General features: G+C 38.4%; 1 protein-coding gene across 11 annotated transcripts in view; it reads right to left on the reverse strand.

Moving 5' to 3' along the window:
* The window catches only part of NSD1 (nuclear receptor binding SET domain protein 1), a 164,797-nt gene that overhangs the window by 78,223 nt on the left and 64,170 nt on the right, over positions 1-22,404 (reverse strand). For all 11 annotated transcript variants that reach the window (XM_087429331.1, XM_087429327.1, XM_087429325.1 and 8 more), the window contains 3 exons: positions 17,893-18,028; positions 5,529-5,701; positions 1,415-3,986 (listed from right to left, as the gene is read on the reverse strand). In XM_087429331.1, coding sequence (XP_087285457.1) covers positions 1,415-3,986; positions 5,529-5,701; positions 17,893-18,028 — 2,881 coding nt within the window. The remainder of the gene's footprint in view (positions 1-1,414; positions 3,987-5,528; positions 5,702-17,892; positions 18,029-22,404) is intronic.

The following is a 22,404-nucleotide window of genomic DNA, read 5'->3' on the forward strand; positions in this document are numbered from 1 at the left end:
ATCAAACTCATAGAAACAGAAAGAGGAATGGTGGTTGCCAGGGCTTGGGGGAAGAAGGAAATGGGGAGTTGCTGTTCAATGGGTATAGAGTTTCACACAAGCAAGATGAAAAAGTTCTAGAGATCTGTTATACAACAACAATGTGTGTATCATTAATACCGCAATGTACACTTTAAACTTGCTCAGAGAATAAATTTGTGTTTCTAGCACAATAAAACTAAAGCATTGATATATGCTAAGTAAAAAAACCACACGCAAAAGTACCACATGTGGATGATTCCATTTATATGAAATGTACAGAATAGGCAAATCTATAGATTAGGGAGAAATGAAGGAAGACTGATAAAGGGTACGAGGTTTCTTTCCAAGGTGATGCAAATGTTCCAAAACTGATCATGTTGATGGTTGCACAAGTCTGTGAATATACTAAAAACCACTGAAGTATAAACTTTAAAAAAAAAGGTGAATTTTGGGGCCGGCCGGGTGGTATAGTGGTTAAGTTCACGTGATCCACTTCGGTGGCCCGGGATTAGCAGGTTCGGATCCCAGGTGCAGACCTATGCACTGCTTATCAAGCCATGCTGTGGCAGGCGTCCCACATAAAATAGAGAAAGATGGGCACAGACGTTAGCTCAAGGCTAATCTTCCTCACCAAAAAAAAAAAAAAAAAAAAAAAAGGTGAATTTTATGGTATGTGAATTCTATGCTAATAAAGCTGTTAGAAAACAGAATCTACTATGGTAAACAACTTTGAGAAATCTTATGTTTAAGGATAGTCAGTTTTATCCTCAATAAATACAATTTATAATATCTTGAAAGACTTCTATTTTCCTTCTGCTTTTAAGATAGGATACTTTCATGCTTCAGGGTTTTATTTATTCACAAACTTCATTCCAGAAGGGATGTAAGACACCTAAGGCCTTCAAATAAGTACTACAGAACAATTTCACTTTTTCAAGAGTACATGTCCCTTTTGTCTATGTAACAGGTGGACCTTCCTTAAGTTGTGGTCAAAGGAAGCTTAACATTCAATAAAATCTATTTGCTTTCTATACACTAACAATGGGATTTCGATCTTAGGCTCAGAGCCTCTCCATTACCTACAATACCAGATTGAGTCCCAAAAATTTCATAGATTTAAAAAGGTAGGGAATGGGGATCAGAAACAAAATATTCTTGCGATTTATTAAAAACAAAAAGAAAAAAAAAGCTTCTGTTCAAACAATTTCTGAAAGTATATGGAAACCTGGTCCTCAAAATTCAGACCCTTCTACACGAAGCTCTTTCTTCACTTCAAGTGATAATCCTTCCTTCCCAATTTACACTTAGCCCTCCCATTAAAACAGACCAACTTCAGAAGGGCATCATTATCATCACTTCCTCTAATCCTTTTCTGTCAGTCAGGAGTCCTTACCTGGTTCAGGGAGCTCAGGCTGGGGAGTCAAACTGGGAATTCCTGGCTCCTTTTCCATCTCCACAATGCTGGCACTGGATTTATCACAAACATTCAAGCGTGGCCCAACTGAATCTAAGTGGCCAGCATGATTTGGATCGGTCAGCGCACCCTCTAGTATGTTCGTTGAAGGAGGAGGTCTATGCTCTGGGAACTCATCCTTCTTCTTTACAGGGTCAGCAGAAAGCAAGACCCCAAAGGCACCCTTAGAGTTTTCTTTCTCCCTAAATCTGTTAGTGCGCTTGCGAGGTTTAGTGCGCCTTTGGTTTAAACGCTGCCACCGCTTTTTAGGCACCGCTTGATTTACACCATTGGGTTCATCATTCTCGCTGTTCATTTCAGAGTCCAGCTCTGGGCCTTTTCTGTTTTCAAAAGAGGAGCCTATTTCAGGAATTTTATCAGCGTCAGACTTGTTGACTTTGTTATCAAAATGAACATCTGAAAAATGGGCACTGTCTTCATTTGTTAAATGGCCCATTAACTGAAGGGGTTCTTCTTTACCAGGGTCTTCTGCCCCACCTCTTGAGGAGCCTTTCTCTGAACCCCCACTCTCTCTGTCTACCTGCAGTGCAGTCTCAAGAGTCACAGGTGGAAGCTGGTTCAGTTTTCTTTTGCGCTCTGTCTTGAAGGCTTTACGGTTCACTGTGTTCTTTCCCATCTGGGCTGAAAAACCATCTCGCAATTTGGCTGATGGCTTTGATCGCCCGCAGTTGCGCCTAGTAACACAGTTGGAACGACTTTTGCCAGAAGCAGCGAGGTCTCTTCTGTCGGACACTAAGCCAGGTAGGGAGGAACACAATTCCCCAGACAGTGCAGAGTCACCCCCACTCGGGCTAGGACGGATTGGGTCCTGAGTGCCATCTTCATTTTTTTCTGAATTGTGAGAGGAGCCTCCTGAAACCAAGACCTTAGATGCCCCAACAGGACTACTGGTAGAACAGTCCCCAAGACCAGGACTCCGATAGGAGACCAAGTTTTGAGCAGTCATCAACCGTTGCTCCTTGGTCTTACTATCATGCATATCTTTCAACATCATTAGTAATGTACTGAATTTGTAGTCTGGTTCAATAGGTATATGATTCTGACTAGAGGAAGAAGAAAAAAGTAATGGTTTTGATGGCTTTGATGTTCCAGAGTCACTGACATCTTCACTTAAGGATCTATAAGAGAGCTCCTTCAACTCTGACAGAACGTGTTTCACCACTGCTGTTTCAATGTCACTTGAATCCCTGGTTTTCTCATGCATGTTACTCAGTAGTTTTAGTCCATCCACTTTCCCGCTTTTGGAAATGCTAGCCAAAGGAGAGCCTTTGGTATCAGAAGAGCAGCATTTCAAACTGCAGTCCTCATTTGTAACTGGAGGTTCCACCACAACTGGATTTTCTTTATGTTTGCACTTTATACTTCGGATCTTGGGTGGTTTGCTTTTTGAATGTAAGAGAGCTTGATTTGTAGTGCCCCCCTTTATTAGTGAGTTCTCAATGGAAATGCTTGATGGTGTGTTGAATTTTGGAGAGAGATTATCATTTCTAAAATCCGATTGAGGTTTGCGGACAAGAGTGGACACTTTAAGATCAGAGAGATTAACCTGAGATGTCTCAGTTCCAGGCTCTACTGTCTTAGTACAATCCGTTAAGTGGTCAGTATGTGAGTTAGTAATGAGGGACTTCTGCTTTGCTTTTACCTTAGTGTTTGTGGCAGGATACCGAGAATACTTTATCTTTTCATTTTTCTGCACAGAGAACATGTTCTCTGTTCTATCAAAAGCATCAGTAATTTCAAGGACACTATTATCAGACTCTGAACTATGATCTATGGGATCCAGGTCACTGCTTCCATCATCAGAAGTGGTACCGATACTAATAGAATCACTTCGTTTTTCTTCATCACCTGCTCCAATATAGCAGAGCTGCACTTTTGAATTGCATACCAGACCTCGTTGGAGTTTCTTCTTCTCCCCAGAACGTTTCGAGATCAAGGCACCCTCAGACAAGCCCAGTAAAGAGTCACAATTTGAAGTCTCAAATTCTTTCTTTGCAGTGTTTTTCACACAAGAAGAAAACAGGAAACTTCCCGGGGCAGTGCTGGACCCTGTGAGGCTGTTTGCTATCCGGGAAAGTTCATTAGAGGCCTGCTTATCAGATACATCCCCAGAAATAAAGTTGAGGCCAAGGTTCTCCGGAATCTTTCCCCTCCGTTCTTCCTTATGTGCTTCAAATTGCATGTGGCCCTTTTTCACACTAGTCCTTTTTGGATTATCAGAGCTCTTTCTGGCTCGAGACTTAGCACAAGGCTTTTCTTTCTCATCTCCAGAGTGTTCAGAGTCAAAAGCCAGAGATTTTAAGCAGCCATTAAGCAACAGGTCATGTTCTGATTCGGGATCATTTGTACAATCCTCAAATGGCATATCCTCCTCACTGTCCAACTTAATCGAACTGGTGACACATTTTCGGTTCTTCGACCCTTTGGGAACATCATACTGTTCAGCAAGACCAACACTGGCTTCCCATTTACTCAGAATTTTCTGAGGAACCTTAAATTTAAAGGAGAAAAAGATTATCACTTATCAAAGAAATAGGAGAGGGAACAGGGAGATGACCAGTGAATACCTCTCAAATCAGAAGCTTTTCGAAGCCTTGTTGCACTTCTTCAAAGCCCCCTTTTATGGGACTGGCCAAATAGTTAGCACTCACAGCTCACCCAGAGCTTAACTAATGGGGATTCCTCAACAGTACTTCTACCAATAAGATCTTTCATTAGGAGAAAGATGGATCCTATAAATCCTCCATTCTCCCTGTCTTTATAAGCACAAAGGAGTGGACCATAACTTAGATTACAATACTATATTACTAATCAACATTACATTACTAAATCAAGGAATAACCAGATCCTTCCTACTTACCTCTCTACACCTTAGAATAAAGATATATTTTCTTCCTGACTTACGAAGGCCAAGCACTTGCTCAGTTGCATAAAAGAGAAAGCAAAAGGCTAACGAAGCTAAATATGGAAAAATGAGGACAGGAGAAATGAGTGGGTCAGGTCTGCCCGAGGAGACCTTAAATTCAACCTCTAGTTATCACTAGGCATTTTGCTAGTCAAGATTCTTCTATACATGTTACAGACAATCTGGATTATAACCAAGCAATCTTCTGGGCTTAATCATATAGAACAGAGACACCAAAACACTCTGGGTCTAACAAATTACATATGCTCTTTTCTTGATTCTTCATAGCATGAGGACATTGAGGCTCTGGAAATATACCTAATTTCCCAGACTCTTATTTCTCTCCTCGGCTTCATAAAACAGATATTAGTCAAGGTTCTAACTATCAGTTAGTGTTGACAAATACTTTAATACTTGTGAAAGGGATGTTCTGCTGAGCATGTAAAAATTCAGGTCACTAGATGGTAGCCTCCTCTTATAAAGCAATAAACTGATCAGCTGGTTTACTTTACACACAAACACGCACCCACTAATTCTCATGACTGTGACCAGAGCAAATCAATTTCCCAAAACCTGAAAACCCTAGCAAACTCCTCTGAAATGCCAAAATTTTATTTGGCCAACTTTAACACAAAACATCAAGCAAATGAAACAAAAACATAATGTTCTTTATTAAAATGTAACCAGGTTTAAAACTGCAACCTTAAGCAATAACAACCACACACAAAAACCAAAATAACACAAAAATGTTTAAAGGCTTATCTTTCTCATTTTTAAGAGAAATAATCCAGAGAGTAAAAAGTAGAATATTTCATTTTGATGATCATTTTATTCTTACATAAGATATAACCAAAGAAGATTGGTAATGCCATTTTGTACTGTCACATCTAAGTGACATGGCAAAAGTTAGCTGAAATCATTTCTCAAAAAACTAAGTATAAATATTTGGAAGGCTAGCCCATCTCATCCCTGCAAAAAACCTTGTTCTCTACCTATTTTCTCACAAATATCCTACTACCAAAGGAAATAACTTATATTTCAAAAATATAATACTTCTTCCTTCCCGCCTTCCTGCCCACCCCCAAGAAGATAATTTGAGAGGTGTTTGGTTGGTTCTTTGTTTTTTACCTTATGCCTATATCCTTTTTCTTTCTGCTTCCCTCTTCTCCTAAGGACAGGCAGTTCTTCAAATTGATGTCTGCCTTCAAACATGACGATTGCTTTTCCAGCCACCCAGGCTCTTTCAGAAGGGTCTCCGAAAGCTTCCACGTAGTACTGTCGATAGGGCCTCCGGTTGGAAACTACATAAGGATAAGAACCACTGTCATTACTATAAAAAGATGATTCTTCATCATTAAGAGAACAGCCACACCACTGTTGCCAAAAATGCCTCTATTTACCAAAAAAATCAACAAGCTAAAAACCTAGAGAATAAAAAACTCTTAAGTCAGAAAGAAGAAAAATTTCAAATATGCAATTCATGTGGCAAGAAAATACTTAAGAGTTTATGAAAGAACTCAATGTTTTGGTCTGTTGATATGCTATATATTCCAAACCAATTGGAGGTTGATTAGCTAATCACAGAACAAATTAATATAGCAACCAACTAAGTTCCTTTTACCATCAATCTATAAAGTCTTACACCCTCCTTACCAGAAAATACAAAGGGCATATAATAAGCTGAAGCACCACAAATATAATAATCAACAAGAACTAACCACCAAACTCTAAAAACACTATGCTAAAATATAAGGAGGAAGAAATGCTTCAACCTCATACCATGTATGATCTACTAATATTTATGGAGTAGCTGCTCTGGGCCAGGCAGTCCACTAGGTCCTCTGAGTGGATTCTTCACAATAACCATCTCATTAAGAAGTAAGTACTATGATCCCCATTTTATAGACACAGTAAGTCCAAGGACTTCAGAGAGGGCAAGTGCAGAGCGAAACACTGGCTTTTCAGAGAAAGTGAAACTTGATATTTCAAAATGCAGAAATTAAAAAAAGAAAAAGGGAATCCCAACAGCAACAAAAACAAAACCAAAAAATCCAGTTATTCAACAGTTTCTTGGTTGTCCAAAGTTCTATGCATACAATTACCAAAAATAAAACAATACAAATCTCATTCAGAGAAAATTATAATCAAATTTATCTAGTTTACATATCTTCCATAAACTTAGTAATTTTTCGTACCAGTAAAAAATGTCACAAAAGAAATATAGTCAGTGCTACACAAGGTTTAATGATTTGTCTCTTTTTAGAAAAGGAAATCATCTCATATAAAACTTCACTTGAACTCACATCTAATTCCCTTAAAACAGCCATATGCTATTTCAGAACACACAAAAAAAAAACCAAACGTCTCTTTAAAGAAATAAAAACAGCCTACTTCCTTCAGAATGAAAAAAAAGAAAGAAAAGAAGAAAAAGAAAGAGGAGGAGAGATTTATAAACTGAACTTTAGAACAAGTATAAGCAGCTGTGAATACTTTCAAAACTCCTTTCTCTGCACCAATTGGAAGAGTAGTCAAAATGTCAACTAAATTTCAATGGCAGCCTCTTTATAAATGCTAATTTCAAAACTATACAATCAAAGAATGCAAAGTACCCATGAGCTCTCATAAACTTTAGTTGAAATGGTTTTCCCATAAAACATAGCTTAATAATAAAATTACAACCTGGTTAAATTGTTTTTTAGTCTATTTTAAAAACAAGTTGTGTGAAAAAACTGAACTTAGTCTCTCTACATACTAAATTAAATCCTTCAATAGAAACAATCTATAAAGGCGGATTAAAATTGGCAAAATATATATGTACCTATATAGAGGTTCTTCAAGTCAATTTGAGAAGTAAATCATTCTCTCATAAATAAGTAAATTCAACTAATACAGACAGAACACTTACGATGTATCAGCACTATACAGAGGATAGAAAAGAACTCACCACCTGGTGAGCAATAGACAAATAAATTATGGTAAAAGAGCAAGATAACTGCAATAATATAAACATTCACTTTTTAAAAATAACACTAAAAAGTGGACATCATTAATTGGAGGATAAATGGGACACCTGAGCAGAATATTTAAAGGTAAACAGTTTTACAAGAGGAGAATTCCAGTATGAGGGTCCAGAACCCTCAAAGGCATGAATGAATAAAACAAACAAAACAGCTGGGAACTACAAGTAGTTCAGAATGCTAAATCATAAAATGGAAGGAAAGGGAAACGAAGCAGGTAAGCAGTGGCCAGAGCTGAAAGAGCTTGGATTACAGGTTAAGAGCTTGACCGTTATCCTGTTGGCAATGAGAAACCTCATTTAAAATGTGGAACCACAGGCTCAGTTTTGCATTTTAGAAAGATGAATTTCCTCGACCTCTGAATGACAGATTTAAGAGGAAACAGAGAGGAAACTCAGTAGACCAGAGATTACCAAAATAGTGCACACGTGAGATGACTAGAACTTAAACTAAAGTAGTAGCAATGGGAATTAAAAGAACAAAATTTGAAAGATGTTTTTTAAAAGCAAATCAAAAGGCCTTGACATATAAGTCAGACAGAAAAGATATCTGAACACCAATGTTCATATTCATAGCAGCACTATTCACAACAGCCAAAAAGCAGAAACAACTCAAAAGTCCATTCAAGGATGAACGGGTGAACAAAATGCGGTCTATACACACAAGGGAATATTACTGAGCCTTAAAAATGAATGAAATACTGACATGTAATACAACATGGATGAAACTTAAAGACATTATACTAAGTGAAATAAGCTAGACACAAACGGACACAGATTGTATGATTCTACTTATATGAAGTACCTAGAATAGTCAAATTCATAGGGAAAGAAAGTAGAATAGTGGTTAACAGGGGCTGGAGGTTATTGTTAGCTGCGTGGAGTTTCAGTTTAGGAATATGAAAACATTTTGGAGATGGATAGTGGTAACAACTGCAGCACAACAATGTGAATGTACTTAATATCACTAAACTGTACACTTAAAAACGGATAAAGTGGGGGGCCGGCCTGTTGGCGCAAGTGGTTAAGTGTGCGCACTCTGCTGCAGCGGCCCGGGGTTCGCCGGTTTGGATCCCGGGGGTGCACCGACACACCGCTTGTCAAGCCATGCTGTGGCAGCGTCCCATATAAAGTGGAGGAAAATGCGCATGGATCTTAGCCCAGGGCCAGTCTTCCTCAGCAAAAAAAGAGGAGGATTGGCAGATGTTACCTCAGGGCTGATCTTCATCGCAAAAAAAAAAAAAAAAAAAAAAAAAGGATAAAATGGTAAATCTGTTATGTATATTTTACCACAATAAAAAAAAAGTCAAGGGGCCAGCCCCATGGTGTAGTGGTTAAGGACAGTGCACTCCGCTTCAGCTGCCCAGGTTCGCAGGTTCCGATCCCGGGCACAGACCCACATCACTCATCAGCCATGCTGGGGCAGCAACCCACATATAAAGTGGAGGAAGACTGGAACAATGTTAGCTCAGGGCTAATCTTCCTCAGCAAAAAAAAGGTCATATAACAAGTTAGTGAGGATGTGGAGACATCAGAACCCTCACCCACTCCTGGTGAGAATGTAAAATGGTGCAGCAGCTTTTCAAAACAGTGTGGCAGTCCCTCAAAAAGCTAAACAGAGTTACCATTTGAGCCAGCAATTCTTCTCCTGGGTATATACACAAAAGATATGAAAACATATGTCCACACAAAAATTTATACATGAATATTCACAGCAGTACTATTCATAATAGCCAAAAGTCGGCTATTACTCATTAATCCAAATGTCCATTGACTGATGAATTCATAAATAAAATGTAATCTTATCCATACAATAGAATACTACTCAACATAAAAAGGAATGAAGCATTGATACATGGACAGACTTTGAGCACATGATGCTAAGTGAAAGAAGTAGTCACAAAGTAACACACATTACATGATTCCATTTATATCGAATGTCCAAAAGAGGCAAATCTACAGCAGACAGAAAGTAGATTACTGATTGCTTAGGACAAACGGGTATGAAGGGGTGAAAAGACTTGGGGGAGGGTAGCTAAAGAGCATAGTGTTTCTTTTGGGGATGACGAAAATGTCCTAAAATTGACTGTCCTGGTGGTTACACAACTTTGTGAGTATACCAAAAACCACTGCATTGTATACTTTAAAGGGGTGAATTGTATGTTTTGTGAGTTATATCTCAATAAAGCTATTTAAAAAAGAAAAAAGAACTTGATGGTATAGGGCACGAAAAGGATGACTCCTGGGTATTTGGTTTGGGTAACTAAGTGGCAGTGATCTAGTCACTAAGGCAGGAGATGAAGGAGAAAGTACTGGTTTGAGGAGGAAAATATTAGGTCAGTATTATTAATATTAAACAAGTTGAGCTCAAGTGCCTAAAGGATACCCCAGTGAAAGCTTCAAGAACAGAGTTGGGTATGCAGATTTGAAGCCTGGGGAAACACTAGCACTGTGGATGTGAATTCGGTTTACTGATGACAGTCAAAACTCAGAGGTAATAAGACTGCCATTCAAGAAGGATGGAAAAGGTTATAAGGTTAGGGGGAAAAAAAAAGAAAAGAATTACCAACATTTAAAGGCAAGGTAGAAGAGGATCCAACAAAGGAGAATAAAGAGAATTAGATGAAAATAGCAACTATTATACCAAGAGAACACGAAAATCAAGGACTAGAAGGAAAAGGAAGTGTTTTCCTGTACCAAACACCCATAAAATTAAAAACTAGTATCCATTCAATTACCAGGTCACTAATAACACTGCTTAGAGCAAGGTTAGGGAAATAAAAAGAGTGAATGGGAGATTTTAGTGCATTCAGAAATGGGTGGCACATCTGGAAGTGGAGAAAGTCAACAATTCCTGCAAGCACGATTATGAGCGAAGGTGACAGCCGCCAGAGGAAGACAGAGTCATAGGTAGGGTTTTTAGGGCAATAGGTTTATTCAAATATTAGTTTCTTTCAGTACTTTAGAGCCTCACTAATTCTTTGCTCTAGTAAACCAAGTTAAGAAGAATGCTTTTAAAAACTATTATTAGGGGCTGGCCCGGTGGTGCAAGCGGTTAAGTGCACGTGATCTGCTACGGCGGCCCGGGGTTCGCCGGTTCAGATCCCAGGCGCGCACCGACGTTACTGCTTGTCGGGCCATGCTGTGGCGGTGTCCCATATAAAGTGGAGGAAGATGGGCACGGATGTTAGCCCAGAGCCAGTCTTCCTCAGCAAAAAAGAGGAGGATTGGCATTGAATGTTAGTTCAGGGCTGGCCCTCCTCACAAAAAAATAAAATAAAATAAAAACTATTATTAAATAACGTTAAAGTGGAAATCTTTAAAGGAAAACAATGCAAACTGAATACTCAAATCTAGTTTTGCTCCCTTCTGAAACCCCACTAAAAAACCAGTAAAAGCAGTTTTTAAAAGGAATAAATACAAAGGACAGGGAAAAAAACCAATAAAAATTTGCAAAAGTTGAAAGTCAGATGGTGATAAGAGTTAAAGAGAGTTGAATGACGGGCCAGCTCTGAGAAAAAATAGGAAGCAATCTGATATACCCCCAGATTACTTTGCAATGGATACCCTAGAAGTATAGAAAGGTCTAAAAAACAAGATTGGCTGAAAGTCTGTTGAAGATGAAGTTACAGTATTTCCAGGTCAAGATGAAGAACTGAATAAACACTTCCAAATTCATTCCCCTCCTAATCTCCACTAAAGCTACAGTAAGGAGATTTTCAAGACATAAGCCCATTAAGGACAGGGAGAACAAGAGAGGACAGCTGAGTGTAATTAGATGGCTATTCAGGTATGCTACACAGTTTTGGAAGCTGGGAAGCACACGGATAAGTATTATGGTAACTAATTTAATAGATCCAAGAATACCAAATCGTAAGTCATCAGTGAGCAAAGCCAAGAAGCAACTGTATCTACACCCCGCACGCTCAAAAGGCCCAGGAACTGGCAACACCTGGTACACCTCTGGAGTTTGGGAGGACAAAATAGAGAGCATTAGTTGAAAGCTGTCACGCAGACTTGGACACCTACATTTCCTCCTCCACTCCAACCACTGGATCACTGCCTCACCCCTTCCCTCAGGAGAAGACTAGACGTTTTTCCACTAGATAGAGTAAAACAGAAGGTCTCTAGACTACGCAACACCAGGCACAGTCTAGGAGTATAACTACATCAAAAACAGAAGGAGTGACTGAACTGAATGCTACCACCACCCAGTCGTATTACCCCACTGAGCTCCCAGAACACAAGAAGCCAGATTCTTAGATTCTCTAGGTCTCACCAGGGAAGTACAAAATGAGGAGTCTCGCCAAGCCAAGTAAAGAATGGAGGAATTGGGAGTGGGAGGGGAGTCGCCGTACCAGCAAATTAAAGGTTCACAAGCTCCACACATTCAGAAGTGCCCACATGCTCTTTAGTCTTCACTCTTGAACACAGATCTGAGGAAAGCCTCAAACGTAAAAAATAGACAACAAAGGCACAAATAGTGAAGAGAAAAGGGAACTTGAAAGAAACAGACTATGTACAGAGGAAAAAATTTCACAAAAGCTACTATTAATATCCTCAGAAATAAAAAGGATATTGCACTCATGAAATAAGATGCAGGAAACAAAAAGGAATTCTTGAAAATTAAAAACAGCAGCAGAAATATAAAATTCAAAAAATGATTTGAAGACAAAGTTGAGAGAACTCCTTATAAACTATAGCAAAATAACAAAAATGCAACAAAGAAGATGAAAAAATTATGAAGTCCAATGCAGGAAAGTCAACATCTGAATAAGAGTTATAGAAAGAGAGAATAAACAAAGGGAAAGAAATAATCAGTGAAATAATTCAAGACAATGCCCCAGAACTAAAGAAACTAAATTTGTAGATCAAAAAGTCCCCCTAAGTACCCACTACAACGGATGAAAACAGACTCGATGAAAACAGACTCACTGCAAGGTACAGCCTCATGAACCAGAGGAACAAAGAGAAGAGTCTACAAATATTCAGAGAGAGAGGGACAAAAGTCACATACAAAAGACCAGAAATCAAAATAATCTCAGATTTAATAGCAACTCTGGAAGCTAGAAGACAATGGAGCAATGCCTTCAAAATTATGAGCAAAAATGATTTCCAGCCTGGCATTTTGTACCAGCCAAACAATCAAACAAGTGTAGGAAAAGAATAAAAATATGTTCAGATAATGCAAAGTCTCAAAAAACCTACCTCTCACACTCCCTTTCTCAGGAAACTGTTAAAGAACTTGCTATACATTCAAAATGAGTGAGTAAACCAAAAACAAGGAAGGCATGGAATTCAATGCAACAAAGAGTTGAAGGGAATTCCCAAGATGACAGTTGTTCACCAGGCACAAAAGGTGACTAGTTTATATTGAAGGAAGATATAAGGCTCTAGATGAGATTTCCACAAGATGATGAAAATAACAAATTATCAGTGTATCAGATCATGTGGAGAAAATAAAAACTAGGAGGAGAGTTTTACTATGAATTAGTAATAAATACACAGAATACTAAGAACCCTCTCTCTCACTAAAACACACACACACAAGATAACTGCAAGAAAAACAAAAGCTTGTGAGGACAAGGCAAGCACAGGACACTATATGGCTAAGCTGAGAATATAATAACGTACACACTGAATTCCTAACCAAAATTACAATATAATACGGAAGACAGGAGGATGCCAGAGGTAGGGTGGGAGATGGGGCCCAATACAAGGATGAAAAATGACTAATCCACAACTTCTATAACGAGAAGTAAAAAATAGTCCAGAAGAATGGAATTCTGAGATGCTGAAGCAAATATCAAATGATCCAGCTAAAAGAGGTGAAGGTGCTTAAAGAGAGGGGTATAGCAACAGCAGACTTTTCCTAACAGGGCTTGTAGAATTAACCACTTGACTTTTTAAATTATATGCACTGCATATGATAAAAGTAAATAATGACCGGGCCGGCCCTGTGGCTTAGCGGTTAAGTGTGCGCGCTCCGCTACTGGCGGCCTGGGGTTCGGATCCCGGGCACACACCAATGCACCGCTTCTCCGGCCATGCTGAGGACGCGTCCCACATACAGCAACTAGAAGGATGTGCAACTATGACATACAACTATCTACTGGGGCTTTGGGGAAAAAAAAAAAAAAGGAGGAGGATTGGCAATAGATGTTAGCTCAGAGCCGGTCTTCCTCAGAAAAAAGAGGAGGATTAGCATGGATGTTAGCTCAGGGCTGATCTTCCTCGTAAAAAAAATAATAATAATAAAAAAAAGAAAAAAGAAAAAAAAGTAAATAATGACTTAAAAAAGAAAGAACAAAACTAAAAATGATTTCATAAAAATTTGGGTTTTCTAACACCATTTGAAATATTTGGCTTTGCTAAGAAAACAATAACACGAATGATCACAAAAATATGAACACTGCACTACAATTTTTAATTTTTACACTGATATTAACTAATAATTGGTACAAAATAACTGTTGAATCTATGTAAAGTGTATATACATGTTCATTGCACTACTCTTCAACTTGTCCTCAGGTTTGAAACTTTCAAAATAAGAAGTTGGAGGGGGGGCCGGCCCCGTGGCTTAGCGGTTAAGTGCACGCGCTCCGCTGCTGGCGGCCTGGGCTCGGATCCCGGGCGCGCACCGACGCACCGCTTCTCCGGCCATGCTGAGGCCGAGTCCCACATACAGCAACTAGAAGGATGTGCAGCTATGACGTACAACAATCTACTGGGGCTCTGGGGGGGAAAAACTAAATAAATAAAATCTTTAAAAAAAAAAAAAAAGAAGTTGGAGGGGAAAGTTACACTGCTACGAAAGAGTCAGACATCAATAGTGGTCACAGTTTCAGTGAGGTGGGGAACACGATTACTTTGATAGCAGTCTATCCAAAATTTCCTACTACTGGGCAATGCAATTGCAAGACTGGTGGTGATTCCACCAGGTACATGCTATGAAGGCGAAAAATAGAAAAAGGAGCACATTCAAAGAAAAATGGAGAGTTAATAACTACTAAGAGTATTTAATTAGGCTTTCTAGAACTTGGCTGACTACAGCTTGCCATAAACTATAGAGAAAAGAAGACAAAAATGAAAAGTACAACGAGAAAATGGAAAAAAGTAATATGAAATAACTAGCTGTAAGGTTAAATAAATCCATTTTAACATGATTTATCATTTCTCCTATAAGAAGCTGTATAAATTCACCCTTTCTGAGACGCTCTCTTGAATTTAAGAGTTTTAACCTTTTATAGCCTGAAAAAACATGGTATCTTCCTGCCACTAATGGCACTTGCTCTGTGGTATGACCACACTCTTGACTCAGAGAAACAAGCTAGATAGGAATCCTCAAGTATACCACACCAAACCTCCAATCGCAGCACCCTCACTCACCCCTAATAACACTAGAAGGGTGCTGCTCCTCCTCCCATCAAGGCCAATTCCTGACTGTGTTGTGAATCCCATCCATCTCTTCCCTTCTCAGAAAGACTATACTACGATCCCATCTTTGATCCCTTATTACTCCAGTCTTCAGCCTCTCCCTATCTCCAGAACTCTTCTCATCATCACTAACTGCGTGATCATTTCCATTTTCAAAAATCTTTCTGGACCTCATATCTCTCTCTAGCTGTAGCATCCCGACTTGTCTGCCTTTGACTCCATTTTCTCAAACTCGTCTCATCTAACTTCAGCCACAATCGTACCCCCAAAAAGATTACCAAAGATCTCCATCTTCTTACACTTAATGGGTATTTTATTTGATCTCTAGACAACGTAGAATCAAATGGACCACCCCTTCTTTTTTAAAACACTCTAGTCACCAACACCACATTCTCCTGGTTTTCCTCTTCCATCTCTATCTGATTCTTTCCCATCTCGTTTGCAAATTTAGTCTCCTCTATACAGACCTCAAATGTTCGCTTCCTCAAAGCCACCCTTTTTCTCACTATATATTTTGTCCCAAGGCCATCTCATCCATGCCCTGCCCATGACATCAATTAATATCAACAAGCAGATGTCACCTCAGAGTTATGTTCCAGTGCTCACAGTAAATGGCAACACATGTATGTACTGGTGAAACTAAAAACTTGGGAGCCATACTGAGATATAGAAACCTGGGAGCTAGAAACCTCAAGACTTCATTCTTGCTCACTCCTCATTATCTATCCATTACCAAATCATATAAATTTTGTCTCCTAAGTTGTTCTTTATCGTCAATTCACCACTTTCATCTCACCATAATAATCACTGCAATCACCCTTTTAATGATCTCCTCTTATTTACCTGTGTCTCCCCCCAATCCATTTCCCACATTGTAGTCAGAGTGAACTTTAAAAAACACTGATCAGATCACATCATCCTCTGCTCTTGGCCCTTTAACGGTATCCTTTAGTTCTTAGGATAACATAAAAAATTTTACACGGGGGGCCAGCCCTGTGGCTTAGCGGTTAAGCGCACACGCTCCGCTACTGGTGGCCCGGGTTCGGATCCCAGGCGCGCGCCGACACATCGCTTGTCCAGCCATGCTGAGGCAGCGTCCCACATACAGCAACTAGAAGGATGTGCAACTATGACACAGAACTATCTACTGGGGCTTTGGGGAGAAAAAGGGAAACAAAAAAAAAAGGAGGAGGATTGGCAATAGATGTTAGCTCAGGGCAGGTCTTCCTCAGCAAAAAGAGGAAGATTGGCATGGATGTTACCTCAGGGATGATCTTCCTCACGCACACACACAAAAAATTTTAAACGAAGTCTATGAGACACTGCATGATTTGACTCATATCTACTTTCCCAGCCTCATATCATGCTACCTTCCATCATTCTATGGGCTGCAGACCTCACAGAGCCAGAGTATATACTATTTTCTGTGCCTGGAACTATCCTCTCTTTCTTTCCCTAGTTAATTCCTACTCATCCTCTGAAGTCTCAGACCAAAGATAACTTTACTAGCATAAATGGCCCTGAATACCCCCACACCGAAAGTCCAGGTTAGGTACCGCCGCTATATCACTGATTGTACACCAACATTTTTCCTTGGACACACTTCTCAATTAAGTAATTATCTATTTGTCTGATTATTGGCTCGTTTCTTGTCTCTTTAACTGTACTCTAATTATACACAAGGGCAAGCAGGACTGATGGTTTTGCCTATTACTAGATCCCAATACCTAGCATAATACCTGTACAATCTATGTATTTGCTGAATAAATGGCATGGACCCAACTAGTGTGCATAAAGAACAATACAATGAGTAAGAAACCACTAGGAAGGATAGAGGGGGAGGACTAAAAGAATTTTCCTACTAGTAGAATTTAAATGTCCAAACAGGCCACAAAGGATAAGACATCATTTTTTTTAAACAGTGAGCTATAAAGGTCTTTGGGTACCTCAATATTCAATATTCAAAATATAAAAACAAATCCAGCAATACCACTTTTGGTAATGATCCTACAGAAAAACAGACTAGTACATGTGAAACACACAGTTATTGTTTACAGCATTGTTTGTATATGCAAACACATGTATTTATGTACATATGCATGCACAGTCTTCACAAGATTAGAAACAACCTAAACGTCCATCAACAGGGGAATGGTTATATAAAGTACAGCATATTCAAAAAGTGGGAAACTATGCAACTGCAAAAAAAAAAAAAAAGAGGAAGTTTTTCAATGCACTAACACGGAAAAATCTCCAAGAAGTGGAAAAAAAGCAAGTAGAACATATATACAATATGCTACTTTTGTGCTAAAATAAAAAGGAGGAGGGAAATGATAATATATATATTTGGATTTACATAAAGAAATTCTAGAAGGAAATATTAAAAACAATTGGCTATTCTTTAAAAGGAAAGGGGTAAAGAATGGGACAGATCAGAGCAAAGGAGAAAACAATTTCATCTTTTTGAATCTTATGAATATACGACCTATTCAAAAACAAAAAAAACTACAGTAAAATCACAAAACGTCTTAATAGAAAAAAGGGAGCTCTAGATCAAGTTTCAACCCCTACCGTATAGTATTTTAAAGATAAGATACCTGAGATTCAAACAGAACAACCCAATAAGAAACAAACTGCAATGATTAAAGGGAATATTCTAAATCAAGATTTTAAAATTCAAAATAACTTATAAGCATTCTTTATAATTGTTTCAGCTTTAAAACTAAGAGAAACGATACAAACCTGAAGACTGAAGTAGAAAAATACAAATAAAACAAGTGATTCCAGACAATGTAAACTTTAGGTAATGAGCCTAACATTTTCCTGGCACCTATAGATAGAATAATTGAGAATTTTTAAATCATTGAGTAAAATACAACAAAACTCTAAAACAACCAAAAAGGTGAAATACACAATTCATTCACAAAATGCTCAAAGGTAAAAATGGATTATTAACAAAAATTGGGTTATATTAAAGGCAACTGCAAGTTTATAATTCCATACTGTATTTTATCATGTATAATTAACTACAAGCATTACCTTTCATTTTTGAATGTGTGTTAATCAATGGATCAGAACAAATCCTGCAGGGCCACCATGGGCGTCTCTTGAATTTCGCCCAGATGAGATCTCCAACTTCGTACTTCAGTGGCGTAGACTTTTTCTTGGGTTGACACTTTAGACAGACAAAACATGAGGCATCAATAAGAATCAAAATCTTTTAAAACAGCATATCATCTTCCTACTAGCCTTCTGAGCAAGCAATGCCTAAGGAATTCCAGATGGAAACACTCCAACTTAATAATAATTACAAAATAAGTACAACTAAATTACTTTGTCTTAATTGTTCATAACAGAGCCCTTTATACAATAGTAGCTCTCAATTTATATGTTTTATATAAGTAGTCAGTCTATCTACATTCTGGGGGAAAAAAATTAGCTATTTTGATTTATAAAAAGCTGAAAACTGGGGCCAGCCCTGTGGCATAGTGGTTAAGTTCGGCATGCTCCACTTCGGCGGCCTGAGTTCACAGGTTCAGATCCCAGGCACAGACCTACACCACTCATCAGCCATGCTGTGGCAGCAACCCGCACACAAAATATAGGAAAGACTGGCAGTTTGAAACGTTAAGCTCAGGGCCAATCTTCTTGGAAAAAAAAAAAAAAAAGCTGAAAACTGAAATAACAGATAAACAGAATCATCCAGAAATTAATTAATTATTTAATTAAATTAATTAACAGAAAATATATCTTTGCAGTAATCCTTGCATCATAACACAACATGGGGCAGGAAGGGTGTCAGTTATAAAAAGAATTTTTAACAATGTCAAGAGACTATGGTCCCAATACAAAGTTATATGTCAATTACATCTCAATAAAAGGGCGGGGGAGACTGTGGTCCCTTCTGCAGGTGATAGTCTACATCCTTCTCAAACAAACACATTTCTATTAATTAATTAACAATAATGGCTCTAATGAAATAATACTGAAAGCTACAGGCTAGACTCTAGCGATGTCAATGCAACTGATCTGGATTTTTCCCAGAACATGCAAGAGAGGCTGCATGCAGAACAGTGCACTGCACAACTCCCAAGGAACACCACTCATGCAGAATACACTATGAATCAAGCTCACTGGACTTGTCCAATGCAGAGACCCTGGCTGCATCTTTTCTCCAAAAATAATATGCCTACTTGATCTGCAATCCAAATGCCTCCATCTTAGCTCTAAACTCATGTCCATGCCTTTAACACCCCATAAATACATGTGCCTTGAGAGGAAGTCAGCACTGTGTTTAGGAGGACTAAGCTTCCCACCTGGTGCCATACAAAGGAGTTGCAAGGGTGCTGAGATATTTCTGGGTAGCCAAAAGAAGCACCTAGAGTACTTGGACAAAGAACAACCTCTTCCATTTCACTTCAAGGGGACATACAAATACTATGGTTTTTCTATAAGTGCCATGTCTTGAAAAAGGCTTGGTGAGCTCCCCCCTCAGACTCAATCGTCCCTCCTTAATGCCTAAAACAGTATACACCTGGCACAGATTAAGTGTTTAATAAAGAGTATGCTAAATGAACTGACTGAAATCATTCAAATAAATGATGAATAATGCCCCAGTTCAAGGATATCAAAGGACTGGGCTGAATTCAATGATTTATAAGCTACCACTCAACTTGAACACTCTGCTTTCAGACAGAAGTTAAGTTAAACCCCATAGAATGCCCTTACTGAAAATATTTGGTTAGTTCTTCATGTATCGAGTTACTAGGAAACGAGACAGAAACCATATTTTATTTAAGAGAAAAGCCCCAAGGGGCCATTTTTGCCTGTTACCAGTTTGTAAGTACCAGAAAAAAAACACGACATCAAAGCTAGTTGGCTTTGAAATTTTAAAACCAAGATACCAAGACAGGATGAGGAAACAAATCTTTTATTTGCCTGTTTACTGAAAACTACAATTTGAGTAGGTTCCCATAAATTTCTGATATAATTTGATTTGTGATCACTTATTTATTTGGCAGTCATTGCTAAATATGGAATTGGCTTATTTGTTCAAGTCCTAAATGACTTTAAATATAGTAACTAATATCTACTTAATGTTTGCTATGTGCCAGGCACCATTCCTTCTTGAATTCTCTTAAGGTAGATACTATATTATTACTCCTGTTTTACCATATACCTATGGTCATATAGTTATTTAGTAAGTGGCACAGCCAGGATTCAACCCCAGGCAGTCCAACTCTCCACTACTACCTAATCAACCAATAACAATAAAATCTTATGATTATTACATGCTTTATGACAAATTCAGCCAGTCAATCTATGACACGATGTTAGTTGTGTCTTCCCCTCATATTACTACAACAAAGTGATTATATTCTACTAGCAGGAAGTATAGCCATAAAACACATGCCTTCAACACACATCACTTCAACATGAGTGATACCAGGTAAAGCCAGAATCACACAACCAGACAAAGCAGTAATGAGTTCTGTTTTCTGACTCCATCACGAATTGTGTCATCTTAAACAAGTAGTTAATTCAGCCTCAGTTTCCTAAGCCATAAAATCAGGAAAGAACACCTGCTCTAACATGAACCATCAAAATGAAAATAACAATTATCCACTCCTGATATTTTAACAAAGGAAATAATCCAAATAAGTAAAAGAATTGTAGAAAGATATTTCAAGCAGTTATTTGTGACAACAAAAAGTTAACATCTAACAAGATACCTGTTAAACGAATTTCCTGCCATCTCAACAAAATACCATAAAGTGCTGATGAAGTCGTGGGATACTGAACATGTAATACACAGCCACACATGCAATATACCAACCATTTAGAAACTATGCTGAAACTGTACTGATGATTAAAAAAAATAACAGTCATTGAGAAATACAAATACAAAATAGTTTCATTAAATTAACAGTATCATGGGTGACGATTTTCACAAACCTGAAACATTTTCTCCTTACTATCCTGATTAATTTACCATGACGACCAAATAAAACAATACATGCAAACCTACTGGAAAAAAATTTCTATACAAATACATATTGTTAATACTATTATTAATGGACAACAACATCCAAATCCAACTGACATTAATACATAAAAAGTTAGACACAGGCAAGAATTCCAGACCAAAGAAGCCTCCAAACATGAAAACAGAGAAAATAAGAACAAGGGGGGGGTGGGGGAGGAATATGACTCTTCTCTTCAGAAGAGCTTAAAATTTCACCTTGGAAAGAAAGACTCACAACACCTTGTTAAACCCACAATTCAACTGCATACAAACTTACTGAACACTTAACATACAAAGCTCAACAGGAGATAAAAAGATGAATTCCTGATCCTGAGACACTTAGAGAGTATCAGGGAAGACTTCGAGTGAAGCAACGTAATCTGAGCTTGGACTGGCCTGATATCATATTTCAGAATGGCTTTTCCTAATATCTCTATATGCCTTTTTACATATACCATTGGGTTGACCTATGCTCGCCCAAAAGATATATCCCTCAATACCTGTAAACGTGACCTTATTTGGAAATAGGGTCTCTGCAAATGATCAAGAGGAGGTCATTTAGGGTGGTCCCTAATTCAATATAACTGTGTCTTTATAAAAAGGGAAAATTTGGACACAGAGATAGACACACATAGAAGGAAGACAATGTGAAGACATAAGGAGAACGCTATCTACAAACCAAGGAATGCCTCAGGCCACCAGATGCTAGGACCTGAGGCATGGAACATGTCTCACAGCCCTCAGAAGGAACCAACTCTTGCTGACAACTGAATATTGGACTTCTATCCTCCAAAACTGTGAGACAATTAAATTTCTGTTGTTTAAGCCATCTAGTTTGTGGCACTTTGTTATAGCAGCCCCAGAAAATCGATATACATACATTATCTTGCCGGGGCGGGCCCCGTGGCGCAGCGGTTAAGTGCGTGTGCTCCGCTGCTGGCAGCCCAGGTTCGTATCCCGGACGCGCACCAACACACTGCTCGTCAGGCCATGCTATGGCGGCGTCCCACATAAAGTGAAAGAAGATCGGCACGGATGTTAGCTCAGGGCCAGTCTTCCTCAGCAAAAAGAGGAGGATTGGCACGGATGCTAGCTCAGGGCTGATCTTCCTCACAAAAAATATATATATATATAATGCCATATGTCAATTATATCTCAATTTAAAAACTAACAAACAAAAAAAACCATACTTCCTGACCACCTGGGATTTATTCCTGGAATGCAAGAATTACTCATCATATGAAAATTGACAAATTTAATACACCACATTAACAGAATGAAGGATAAAAATCACATGGTCATCACAATTGATGCAGAAAAAGCATTTAACAAAATTCAACACTCATTCATGACAAAAACATTCAACAAACTAGGAATAGAAGAAAACTACCTCAACATAATAAAAGCCATATATGAAAAACCCACAGAGAACATCATGCTTAATAGTGAAAGACAAAGCTTTCCCTCTAAGATCAGGAACACAACAAAGATGCCTGCTTTCTCCACTTCTATTCAACATAGTACTA

This window comes from Ceratotherium simum, chromosome 4, assembly GCF_057802395.1.
Source record: "Ceratotherium simum simum isolate JZ-2026a chromosome 4, ASM5780239v1, whole genome shotgun sequence".
Classification (NCBI taxonomy): Eukaryota; Metazoa; Chordata; class Mammalia; order Perissodactyla; family Rhinocerotidae; genus Ceratotherium; species Ceratotherium simum.